Source organism: Cladophialophora yegresii (assembly GCF_000585515.1).
Source record: "Cladophialophora yegresii CBS 114405 chromosome Unknown aczIN-supercont1.7, whole genome shotgun sequence".
In the NCBI taxonomy this organism is placed as follows: domain Eukaryota; kingdom Fungi; phylum Ascomycota; class Eurotiomycetes; order Chaetothyriales; family Herpotrichiellaceae; genus Cladophialophora; species Cladophialophora yegresii.
In genome coordinates, this window is record NW_006913051.1 from 1909693 (window position 1) to 1922690 (window position 12998).

At 55.0% G+C, this 12998-nt stretch overlaps 4 protein-coding genes across 4 annotated transcripts; 3 read left to right on the forward strand and 1 right to left on the reverse strand.

Annotated features, from left to right (window-relative positions):
- Nucleotides 1-540: 540 nt before the first annotated feature.
- Nucleotides 541-3366, forward strand: A1O7_09800 (uncharacterized protein; the record flags this gene model as incomplete). The annotated part of the gene is made up of 1 exon (XM_007763785.1): nt 541-3366. One exon carries the CDS (start codon nt 541-543, stop codon nt 3364-3366), a length of 2826 nt encoding a protein of 941 aa, XP_007761975.1.
- A 3057-nt stretch (nt 3367-6423) lies between these two features.
- A1O7_09801 (uncharacterized protein) lies at nt 6424-8856 on the forward strand (the record flags this gene model as incomplete). Its single annotated transcript, XM_007763786.1, has 1 exon — nt 6424-8856. The coding sequence occupies one exon, from the start codon at nt 6424-6426 to the stop codon at nt 8854-8856; it is 2433 nt and encodes an 810-aa protein (XP_007761976.1).
- A 578-nt stretch (nt 8857-9434) lies between these two features.
- A1O7_09802 (uncharacterized protein) lies at nt 9435-10310 on the reverse strand (the record flags this gene model as incomplete). Its single annotated transcript, XM_007763787.1, has 1 exon — nt 9435-10310. One exon carries the CDS (start codon nt 10308-10310, stop codon nt 9435-9437), a length of 876 nt encoding a protein of 291 aa, XP_007761977.1.
- A 1591-nt stretch (nt 10311-11901) lies between these two features.
- Nucleotides 11902-12805, forward strand: A1O7_09803 (uncharacterized protein; the record flags this gene model as incomplete). Its single annotated transcript, XM_007763788.1, has 3 exons — nt 11902-11904; nt 12054-12533; nt 12695-12805. 3 exons carry the CDS (start codon nt 11902-11904, stop codon nt 12803-12805), a joined length of 594 nt encoding a protein of 197 aa, XP_007761978.1.
- Between the last annotated feature and the right edge of the window lie 193 nt (nt 12806-12998).

Below are 12998 nucleotides of genomic sequence, written 5' to 3' on the forward strand. Positions count from 1 at the left end.
GGACTGTAAGGACTACAGTGGCCGGATGGGCGAGGCTAGGTACATAGGGTTGCACGAGGCTGGACGCAACCAACTGCAGCCGAGGTGCGCAGGCACAGCGCAGTCTGATGGCATTGCATTGCCCGTAGGGTTTCTTTAACATTGGATTCGGTTGGTTACTCAGCGCATCGCCAACTTGTGCTGGTGGCGCGACCACGTGTGCACCCCCAAACATGACGACGATGAGTTCATCAGCGTCTCACCTTCACCACTCACCACTCACTCACTCTCATTTTATACTTTCCCAGCCTCCAAACACCGCCCACTTCTGCGACTCCAGCCTGCGTGCACCAGCGCAGTTTGTGGTGTGTCCTGTTCCATTCCTTTCATGTTTCTTTGTTGTATGTAGATTGCACGACGTTCCCGGCTGTTCTGACAGTAAGCCCGAGTCGCCGCCTTAGGTGATCATTCCATGCTATTCGTTCAGCTTCTCAGTTTGCCTCTGCCAACTCTCGTGTCACCTTGACCTCGCTCAACCCATTCTTTCGCAAAGAAGCAAGCATGGATCCCACTATGCCGACTATCGAGGGGATCGAGGCCGACCTTGAAATGAACGACGCACCCGCCTATGTTGAGCCTCCTGCTCGTATAGCTGCGCGCTTCTATCGGAGATCTTCCTCGCGCCGGCGATCCTCTGCCAATTCCTCCCGCCGAAGCTCCTTGTCCTCGATCCATTCGCATTCCTCGGTGCTCTCGAGCCATGGGGGCCCCCACAGCACACATATCGCCCAGCACCTTCGACGAGCCTCAATCATTGAATCCAGAAAGGCTCGTCTTGCAGACAGGGCCGCACACGCGGAGCAGGTCAGATTACGTGCGGCCGCTGCGAAGGCGGCGCAAAGGGTCTCATACAGCGAAGAGAAGACTCTGGCTGCACAGGCGGCGCGTGAGAAGTTGCTCGCCGATATTGCAGCGCGGTGTGAAGAGGAGGTAAGGCGGGCGAAAAAGATCGCCGAAGAGACCAGGGAGAAAAGGGCCGCCGAAATGGCAAGACTTAAGGAAGAAATGGCCGAGAAGTACGCTGAGGCAGACAGAAGGAGGACCGTGTACCAGCAGGGAGTGCGGAGGCCACGCACCACTTCTCTTGCGGCAGTCGAGGAGAAGAAAGTCGCTCCGGCAGCTCTAAAGCGTTCAGACCGTGTCTACGCCGCAAAAGTCATTCAACGGTCATGGAGACGCCACCGCAAACGCGAGATCCTTGCAAACTTCTCTGCTCTGGAGCTGAACTTGACGCGAGCTAGGACAATCACTTTTGAAGAGTTGACACGATTTATCTCAGAGCAACGGACCACTGCCGCCACCACGTCAGTACTAAAGTACCTCGGGGTCATAGATGCAGACCAAGGTACAACAGGAACTGTGCGGGTTTTCCTCAGCGGGTATTTGATTGCCGCACACCCGGTGCAAGCCTTCAGTCACGGTGGAAGTCAACCACAGGAGCAGACTGTGCTGACCAAAGCTGAATCGCTCGTTCACATTTTCGAGGCTTGTATCAAGATATTGATTTCGGGGTCGCCCACGGCTTCCCTTCAGTCAGGCAAGGACGCTCTCTCTTTCGCTCTGAACGACTTTATTTCAACCTTCCATGCTTGGAAGAGCCAGGACCTGGGAGTCCTTGTTGATATTATGGTCAGTTCATTTGTCAATCTGGATCTTATTCTGCAAGCCACCAAAAACGATCATGATGGTCACGTGGCCGAAGACTATCTCGATGCTGTGCGACAGGAGCAAGTCAAATTGCTTGCTCGTCTGAAGAGGCTCGCGGGCCCAGAAGAAGCGCTTTCAAGGGTCCGTGTTGCCGTGAGAAAGGCTCGCAAGCAAAGGGCGTCTGAAATGCGACAGCAAGGGGTTAAGCAAGTCCCTCGAGGATCGACGCCTGTCAGTAGAGATGGCGCAACTCCTTCAGGGGCCCTCATGACGCCCCCTTCAACTCCACAGCCTGCTCAACAAGGTGTAGACGCGAAAAGTCCGGTCTTTGCCGACAGCCTCTCCAGAATAATGACTGTGCTGCCGTCGAATCGCGAGATTGCGCATGAGATGTTGATCAATGGCAGTTTTGAGGTGCAGCAGCGACCCTGGACGAATGCGCACAAAGGCTTCGTGGATTTACTTCGAACCAGCATGCGTAACAGCATGCAAAGCGGGAGCAATGCAGCCACTACGAGGTGGACCCATGCTATGGCAGTTCTCATTCGTGAGAAATTGATGAATCTGATCAGCCCACGGCATCCCCTCTACGAGCGAGTGGACGGTCTTCTGGATCCACAGTTAATCGCCCAACAGTCTCGCAATGGCATGTTTTCATATGAGTCGTTCTTCGCGACAATTGCAGGTCTCATTTCGCAGATTTGTTCCCCTGGCCGGGACGAGCTTGTCAGATCATTTGCAACAAATACCTCCGACGATATCATCGATCGTCTTTTTCAGCTAATCAATATTGTTGACCTAATGACGCTGGACCACATCAACTTTCAATTCCGGTTGGCGTCGCAGGCGGTGCTTGAGCACGGGCACGAGCACGAAATGGCGTCTTTCGAGCGAGATCTTGACCAAGGTTTGCATACGCTCGAACGAACGAAGCGTTGGTGGGCGGATGCCAAATTAGTGATAACCGGACAAAATCCAAGTGGCAATGCCATCTACGCAAGGGGGCTGTCAGAACTCGTTCTACGCAACTCACATTTGAGCTCTAGCGATCTGCCGGAAACACTGCATTTGGACTCCGTTCGCCTACTGAAACTGAGAGCTCGCGCGTTCCAGATGATAGCCGTCTCATCGATCCTTCTCACCACCAAAATTCGACTGAGGCGCAACAGGGAATCACTCTGGACGAAAGATGCAGATCGGCTGATGTCGTTGGATCTTGTGACGGTTGATCCCAGTCGAGTAGTCTCGCTGGTCGAGACGTCACACATGATGCCTGAAGCTACCAAAGAGGGTTTGTCCAACTTTGTTGGGCGAGTTCTCCCTGCAGCCGTTGCTGCAGCCAAAAATGCGAGCGCGGCGGAGCAGACTGGGGAGGATGCGGTTCACGGTCACAGCACAGATGTCCCTGCCGAAATTTCCACAGGAGACGTCTTCAGCGAGCAGATTGCTTGTTTTCTCCTCAAATCTCTCCGAGAGCATGTGTTTGCCAGGCTCGCCGCTAGTGGCACAGCTGAGCGGGTAAGAACCACAACGAGTGCGGCGGAAGTGCTAGCCAGGGCGGGCATGCCAGAGTTCTTGGCAGAGGTCAATCGCCTGGTCGACTCGCTCGACAAGATACGGTCGGTCGATCTGAAAAGCCATGAGAAATGGTATGATCTACTGTCGGCCGAGGCTGCTTAAGAGTCTACGATCACTGCATATATGATGGGCACGCGGTACGAACGAGCATACGTCAAGCAGGGCTTCGGAGCTTGCTGGATGGTGCATTTCTTCGACGATTGTATATAGTATATGCCATTACGAGACTTGTCATGCTTTGAGACGTACACAAACTTGCATTTGAGAACTGGGCCAAACACTCAGTTCAGTACAATAACTGGAGGCGTTGGGAGAGCCGTTTCTACTTTTGGCTGAAGCTTGAGAATTCTTCAGACAAACAGATTTCCAGAATTTATCATCACGTCGCTTTCAATCCTCCTTCTGGTGCATGGCTTGTGGTTCTAACGCAACTTGAGATGAGATCATGGCGCGCGAAGATGAGCCAGGCGCCCTTCAATATTTGCCTGGTGAGGTGCTGAACTCAAGAGCGCGAAGCTCTTATTAGGTCCGTCGCAACACATCTACATCCTGGGATATGGGGAGGTCACGAATATGTTGCTATCCATGTTTTGTCGCATCCAGGCTTCACATACCAATCTCTGCTCCGATCACAAGGACAACATCTTTACGAGTGTCATGGTATGGCATGGCGCTTCACCCGCTCCCCGCGCGTTACAGGCCAGGGTACAAAGCATTATCACGCATTGAATCTCTGCAGACCGCAGTCACCAAATTATTCTTACCGCAGAGACCAAGCAAGTCCAAGCGAGTCGACGTGGAAGCAAGGTGTCGGCCGATGGGTTGCACGTCGGCGCCCTTATTGAAACTTCACAAATTCCTTAGCGTCAAGAGGAATAATCAACCCGAGTTAGCGATCGTGCATAACATATCTGCAGAGCTTCCTGTATTGAGCTCTTACAGGTGGTTTGAGGCTCTGGCAGAGTCGCTAATGGTACTGTACAGATGCTGATCTTCATTGCTTGGACTTTAGCAGAGACCAGGGTGAGCTGGGGCCTGACTTGCCACTATATGCACCTTCTTCTGAGGAGGAACTCGAGAATATTGACCATATGCAGCTCGTCATCAATGCTTTGAGAAGGAGGGACTCTCGCGCACGGACGGGAGGATCGACCCCGTGGACCCTGGTGTTCTCAAGGAGTCCACCACATCCAGATGGGACAATGTCTCACAACCGCCGTCAGCGAAGAAGACAAAAATGGTGTGGAGAAGACTTGGTTATCGCAAGATTAGCCAGAGGTGTCTGCTTTATCAGTCCGTCATCATTGCGGGCTTGACTACATGCGCGAGCTTCGAACATCGATGGAGCGCGGCAGGACTTGCATCAGGTTACCCGCACTAGCTGTGGATGTCCAGGTGCTCTCGCACCCAGCATTGGATCTGCAAAGATGCAGTCCGACTTCCCTTTGGCTGGAGCAGCGGGTAATGGTGTGCTGGAAGTTTGGCAACTATATGCTGCAGCATCTCATCGTCGGCGTCGATCAGACCAATCTCAGCACTCCCACAAAAGCAGGGCCAATATTCTGCACCAGGGCATGAGGTGATGTGAACCACGAATGATCGGGCAGCCTGATGACCAGCGACGCTCATTCCATCTTTGAAGCTGTGCTCGCGGAGTCGTGACGTAGGAAAAATCCAGGGCGAGCTGGAGACGGGACAGTGCATGGACCAACCTGGATAGAGCCAGATCCTCATGCTTCAGGCGATGGTACAGGCTGGATTCGCCTAGTTTGTGTCGTCAAGTCCACGCATGGTATTCGGTTCTCTGCAGGTTTGAATGCCAATTAGGCGCAAACACGGCCCTGACGGAGGAGCTCCCCTTTATCCCTTCCTATCTCCCCCTTGCAGCCGGGGAAGCTGCCGCAAAGCCGTGCAAGGATGGGAAGGTGGCTCTGAGCGCTTGATCGATTTCAGCCAAAGCTCCGACACCGAGCACTATTCTGCAGTATCGTTCTGTATAGCGCGATTTAGGCGAGATTTTCCCACGATCGATCACGACCTGCCGATTTCAGTACCCAAAGTCAGATTCCCATCCACCAGCATGTAGGATCGCAAGAGGCTAGTAGACGAGATTCCCGCCTCATGGGTGTGGACCATCTTGAGAAAATCCGACCCTCGCAGGAAGTCAAATCAAGCGAGCTGGTTTGACACTGGCTAAACTAGCGCAATCGATGGGCTGCTGGCTCAACCGAGGGGGCTGTGGAGACTCGGGAGTCGGGGGGGTGGCAGGAACCATGGATGATCCAAGGATCCAGTACGCAACAACCTCGTACCCGTGCAGAGCCCAGTCTGGAGCACTGGGACTTGTGTAACGCAGTAGGCATGAAGTGCGCGGAGTGCGCGGGCGAACCGTCCACTTTTTCGATGTCCTCGTGCCGTCCAGTGTCGCAACTCGCATAACCAGGAGCTGCAACTTCGAGCCGAGGCAGCCTTCAGCTTCCACCACAATTTTCACGTAGCCTTGTTCCTGATCCAAGGCATCTCTTGGGCTTCCAACGTGCTGGCGAGTGGCAGAACCCGTCCATCCAGTGCGTCACGGCCCTGTTTCCCCCCTGCGCCGATCAATCTGATATCAATTCCCGCTGATTGACGTTAAACTCGATGCGACTGGCACATGACTTGAACCAGACGCAGCAACGGTGCTAGCGGGGACCCTAGTCCAAGATGAGAGTAGCGCGCTCTAACCATGTTCAGACTAGCGCAGACACAACCCGCGTACGCATCCAACACGCAAGGCAATTCCGCCAATTCGATGCAAAGCTGGACTATTTTCCTTAAACCTTGGTGACCTCCCTCGTATCGTCCTGAATGACAGAGCTCCGAAGTGTCAGTGGCACTGAGATGGACCTATGGCGCACTCTTACCTTGCCGAATTTAGCTTTGTCGAGCACGGCTAAGCAGACGTGGCGGGGAGCTGAACTGCCCCGACTTTCGGCTCCACCGCGGTTCGACACGGTTCAGCCGTTGCCTCGTTGCTCTGAATCTCGGAGTCGATTCTGCCAGGAGACCTTGGCAGCCTGCGAGGAACAGGAGCGAAGAATATAACATGAAGGTCTCCGATGGCATCACCGATGCTGACAGACAGCACAGATCTTCCTCGCCTTTCTTCGCCGTTCAGACATGCAGACAATTCCCGAGTTCACAGGGCCCCAATTCCCCTTCTCCACGGCTCCTGGCGCGGCTAAGGCCTATGCTGTTGTGCACTATAACTTCAACCTTGGCCGAGACATGCCCCCAACCCTGATCGCCATTCCACGGCATGAAAAGGACGTCCGCACCGCCATCAGGTACGCAAGGCGAAACGGATACCGCATCTCAGTCTTCACGGGCGGCCACTATTACGATGGCGGAGTCCACGCCTCAACAAAGCCAGACGTCCAGCTCAACCTCACCCTGACGTACATAGGCCCGAAACATGTTGGTCTCGCGACGTCAAAGCGATGGGTTCCGTACAGAACCAAGAATCAACTCTGGGTCGGCGTCACCCAGAGTATCGGAGATATCAACCGGATTCTTCGTGAAGACGGCCGCTTCCTGCCTCACGGACAATGCGCTGATGTACAACTTGTTGGTCATGGCCAGAGAGGTGGAGGTGGCCAACTCGCGCGAAGCTTCGGCCTGCTGGGAGATCGCATCCGCGCCATCCGAATACTCAACCACACCGGGGAGAGTGAAATGATCACTACGTGCGACCCGAAAGCCCACGCCATCTTGGGAGGCATTGCGGGATCCTTTGGCGTCATCACGCACTACTCATTACAAGCCTTTGCCGACAAAGACTACGACTTCCCTGACACAAACGCCCGGCCGCACGGCTTCAAAGGAGTTTGGCGATACAACCAGCGTGCCTTGAAGCTGCTTTTGAACGAGGTGGCCGCAATGGCTGACGACTCATCCCTGCCGCCAAACTTTGATCTTTCCGTCAACGTGTTCAGCGCCTCGTTTCCTATGCTCCGGCTGATTCCAAAGCTGAAGGACAACCCATACAATCCCGTCGAGAGCATAGCTGGTGAACAGCCCGGTCAGCCAGACACCACATGGCCCGCCTGCATCGTCGTGTTTGCGCAGTGGGTCCCTATGAGCCGGCAGGATAGGTATACTGGCCAGGTCGATGCATGGTTCCAGAAGCTCCGAGACCTTACCACGGTCAAGAACTGCTGCATACACACTGAAGAACTTGTACAGCCCATGTCCGCGATGACAGGTGAATGGCTCTTTCGCGGGTCCTGCGAGTTCGACTTACCGCACGTCAGGCGCATGTACTTGACCAGATCCCGGGCGATGGTACAGAGCGGATGGGTCGACACAGCCGCCCTCCAGATCGACCTCCTCTTGAACACGTCGCGTGCTTCAAGCCTTTCGCAGAGCTGTTACCTAGCCGGCAAGATCCAATGCCTCGGTGGGAACCTCATGCAACGTTCCGACGACCAGATTGTGGGTGAATCCTGCGGCCAGAGGGACTGGACCGTCTGCCAAACGCTGGATTGCTTTCACCCAGCCGACTCCCGAGGTGAAGCTACCGCCAACGAGTGGCAGTCCTGGAATGATTTGGTCTTTTGTACCTTGGGCCACGCCATGCGTGGACCTGACAAGCGAGTAGTCTGGACTTTGTCCAGTGATGGGCAATTGGACAGAACCTGGTCCTACTACCGCCAGACCTACCAGACTGACGACGACAAGAACGCTATGACGAAGCACCAGGCCAAGTCCAAGCCCGAGGAGCGCGCCATGCAGCGAGCCAAGGGGCAAGCCAAGCTCCCTGCTGATTATCCGGAGCACATCATGAAGACGGAGCAGGAAGACGACGAAGAGCAAGTCACATCCCCCCAGCAAGCTTTGAACCAGGCGTGTGCTATGTATCAGGACGCTACCTTGTTGCCAGACCACCCTACGTCGCAGAAGCGGCCCGCACCGTCAGAAGAGCCCACATTACAAAAGCGGCCCAAGTTGCCTAAGAAGCCCGCACGGCGAAAAGAGGGTGCATTGCAAGAACAGCCTACAACCCACGAACAACCTAAGCTTCATGAGGAGGTGATGTATCCGGAGCAGCTCGCGTTCGACGAGCCCGCCCTAAATCAGGAGCAAGCTATGGTTCCGGAGCCCACCACCCAGGAAGCCGCCATGTTCCAGCAGTTTGCCACTTTCCAGGACCCTATGATGTTCCAGGACTACGCCATACTCCAGGACTGCGCCATGCTCAAGGAGCTCGCTATGTACCAACACGCTACCACGTTCCACGACTGCGTCATGTCCCAGCAGCTCACCTTAGATCAAGAGTCCACGATAGCACAGGACGTCACCCAGGACCTATCCGCAAGCCAGGCGCTCACAATATCTCAGGAGCCCATCATGAACCACCAGCCCACCGTGTTCCCGGAGCTTGCCACGAATACATGGCCTTCCAGGAATCCCCAGCTGTCCGACTACCAGAAGCAATTGGAGGTCTACTACAAGGACTGCTGGGGATTTGTTCCCGATCCGTACAACTTCTCTACTGCATGGCAGCAGCCACAAAACCAGCCGTGGTGCGCGATGATGATGAGCGAGAGCTGAGGCAAGTTCCTAGCAGACGGTGAAATTTGAGCGCGGCGTCACTGTGAAATGTATCAACTGGAAAATGTACCAATCACTGGTTGGGAGCGATGCAAAGGGTTTTTTTGTCGATAATTGTGCTATCATAGCACCTCGCTCAGTCTGAGCAGCTGCCAATCTGTCATTGCCAAGTCCCATCTCTACATATAGAGCGGAGGGCAAGGCTGTCACTGCTCCGGCGTTTCTACATCTAATGCGTGCTCGCACAACAGGAGCATCATGGCCTCTACTAGAAGCGTCTTCTTGCCTGCTTGTCTGCCTTCTTGTGTGTAAAACGAAGCAATTGTCCTCCTTCTCATCACTGCGTCTCGTTGCCAGCGTTGGAGTCTGGAGTTCTTCCCTCGGACGACTGAGGCGAGCTGCCCTGGCTGACTGACTGCCTGCCTGCCAGTGTTTACCCATTCAAATCCCCTCCATCGCATCTGTTAGTTTTCCTCTGCTTCCGTCGAGGTAGGGTGAAAGGCAGCTTCCACACACCATGAACCCATCCCAACCTCTTTACCCCACAGTCACTCAGGCACGTTGGTTGGAAAGCCCACTCAACTGAGATACTTCTTGAACCAGCCCACCGCCTGCGCCACGGCATCACGATAATTCTGCATATCCTCCTCCCGTGCCTTGACGCAAAACCCGTGCCTCGCGCCCTTGTACACGCGGAACTCGAAGTTGTACCCATTCTCGCCATCTCCCTTGCTCGCCACGCTGTCGCGCAGCTGCGCCTCCGTCCGCGCCGCCACCTCGGCGTTGAACTGGAAATCCAGCTCCGCCACGGCACTCGCGTACGGCGTCCTGTACGTGCGAATACAGTCCGCCACGAGCGTCGGTTCCTTGACGATATACGACGGATGGCCATTGAACTGGGCGTCGATCAGCCTCCCACTGTCGGCGGCGCCTTCCACGCGGCTCTCCGCGCACAGCTTGGTGCTCGGCCACGCGCCCCAGCAGAACCCACACACGCCCAATTTGGCCTCTTCGGGCATCTCGGCGCGCACGGCGCGCGCATACTTGAGGATCCTCGCGTAGTTGTTGCGCGGGTGGCCCCGGATCATGAAGGGGATGGCGGCCGGGAGCACGGTCACAAGCGTGTACATCTTGCCCAGCACCGAAGTGACGGTATTCGGCGCGGTGGTGAAGTACTCGACGCCCTCCATGACGTAGGCGGGCAGGCCGCCGTTGAAGACCACGTCGGGAAAGAGCACGCGGCAGCCCGTCGCGGCGGCGTACTGGTCCGCGAGCAGCTTGTTGTTGGGGATGTTCATGGAGAAGGCGTCGGGGAAGTAGATGATTGTGGAGGACGAGCGTGACGGATCGCTCCCGCCGGCGACGTACGTTTTGATGCCGTGCACGGTTTCGATCGTGCCGGTGGGCGTGGCGTGCGTGTGCACCGCGCCGCGGAAGCAGTCGGGGCAGGACATGGTGGTGGTGTCTGGCGTGAGGGCGAGGGCGAGGGTTGCGTACTATCGAGGGTACGGCCTCGGTTGAAGCTTGAGCTTAGATTAGAAGATGGTAGAGGAAAAGAGGATGTGGTTGGAGATGCAGCTCGAGGGGCATAAGTTTTCTGATATGTAGCGAGGAGCTGAGCTACTAATTAGTTAGTATCTTGGGCCGTGTGTGTCGTATATCTTAACGTATACGTTCACGATGCACCACTTGGAGGGACGTGGACGGTCGGACGGCCGATTCGGCCGATAAAGGTGACTCACTATGACTGTACGGAGTGGGCTGCTCTGCTCAGTACTCCGTAACTCGTACTGGATATGCGAAGACTCACGACCGGGCCGGCACCGGCGCTTGATGGGACGGATTGGACTAGTTTAGAAGCCTCGAAGAGCTTGACTAGCACAAAACCGCCACGAATCCCGCTAAATCTCGGTGAGCCCGCACTGCCCGTCAATTGATGTTGCCCTATGGCGTGGCTTTTAAGCCGGTTCTATTCTGTAGCGTATCTGCAGCTGAGCTATGCAGTCACGGAGCAGTAGAGAGCAAGAAGACCAAGCCACATGATTCGAAAAATGATGACTCCTCAATTCTGAGCAACATGCATGCATTTCAAAGCCAAAGATACTGTAGCCTTGATATATTGTAGCATGTTGATCTCATTGATGGCCGTCTTCTCTGGTTACTGTAAGCGACGTCCTAACCGACGCTGATCCTAAGTAAGTTACGGCAGAGAGCCCGCAGAGCCCAAACGACGCGTGGGACCGAACGCAGCTGCCAGCAGAAGAGGTGTCTTGTCGTGTTTGTTCATGCAACCGACAAAGCTCGCGGGTCAGCGCGTTCCAAGTTGTGCCCTGCCCTACGTTATGTGCGGATCTAGATGTGTACTGTACCCAGTCATCAATCGGCCTGTGACTGTGCACACTTCCAATGTCCAGCAATTGTTGTAGCGGCTTTGACTCTTCGATCAAGCATGTACACACAGTGCACACTGCGGCTGTGCGACACAAGGTAATTGGTCGCTGTAATGATTTTGTGCACACCAATATACCCGCACAGGACATTTTCCCGAAATGCAAAAAATTACAAAAACAAAATGAACCCAGCCTGATTTGAACAGACAACCTTTCGATCTGGAGTCGAACGCTGTAGATGATATTAGTTTTGTATTTGAGGAATCAGTCAACAACTTCCACATACCGCTACCGTTGCGCCATAGGTCCATGGAATTAACTCGACCATCACGGCAGAATCTGAGGCACATATGGCTGTGATTTACTTATATCCGCAACATTGTGCGAAAGCTTGCTGACCTACGGTTTTACTAAGCGCCGTACCTAGTGGATCGAGCTGGGACGCCTTCTCAACACGAGCACGTACGGACGTCCCATAACACTAAGTTGCTTTAACCCTGAGTTCCTCATTTATCACCGCGCCATTGCCCCCAACCTGGACAAATTGCGCGATCGTGCTTTGCGTGCGCGGATTGTTCCCTGAAGCACCATCAAGGCACGGAGGGACAAAGGAGATATAGTAGGTCAGGTTCGCACGCCATCGGGCCATCACAGCATGGTACGCACGTGCTCCTCATTAGAACAGCCTTTGCAGCACAGCTCCAGTCTTCACAAGCCACTCCAGAGCAATTTCATGCTCTGGTGTGGTCTGTCGTGGCGCTGCTCTACTTCGCTCTACTCTCATCTAATCTGATCACCTGCCCCCAGCCTCACGCCGAGCATTCCAACTTTGCCAAACCCGGCGCGCAGACCACCAAACCCGCGGCCTACCAACAGGCCCTCGCCAGCCTGGCATCCCTGTGCGAAGGTCAGCGGAACTGGGTGTGCAACCTCGCCAATGCGGCCTCCCTGCTGTGGCATCTGCACCACTCCTTGCCACCGCCGCGGGAGCGGGAAGCTGCCACTCAGCCGGGAAGTGGCATTGGTGTCAACTGGGCGGGATTCTACGTCCTGGACCCGTCTGCGCCGGAGAAGCAGCTGATCTTGGGCCCCTTTATGGGCAAGGTCGCTTGCCAGACGATCGCGCTGGGGAAGGGTGTCTGTGGCACGGCGGCGGTGGGCAGAGACGGCAGTGGTCGCGGGGAGACGTTACTGGTGAGCGATGTGGATGCGTTTCCTGGGCATATTGCTTGTGACGGCGAGAGTCGGAGTGAGATTGTGGTGCCGATAAGGGCCACGAATGGCAAGGTGAGTCAAGTATTGAGCAGCCAGCGAATTGGTTTCGTGATCCTCGGATGGTTCCGTGGCTGCTGGTTGCGGTTTGCGGTTCTCGCATCGCAGCGGCTGCCGTTGTTCGCTCGCTCGCAACCAGGGATGCGTCGAAGTTGACGTCGTGACATGTGTTGTAGGTCGTCGGCGTCATTGATATCGATTGTGCGGAACTCGACGGCTTCGATGAGGAAGATCAAAAGGGGTTGGAAGCAATAGCAGATTTACTGGGACAGGCCTGTGACTGGTAGTCGAGGGGGAAAGGTGAGGCAAGCTCAGTTTTTCAACGCGGTCTTTTTTCCCTTGTTGGGTCTGATTTCATTCCCTGTCATTCTGTCGTGCCGTCTGTGTTGGGTATCTCAACTCCACGCTGGAAATGCTATCTATGACCTCCCATGAAGCAGTGTTCCAAGCACCTAGCGCCAGGCTGCTTCAATCCTGCTT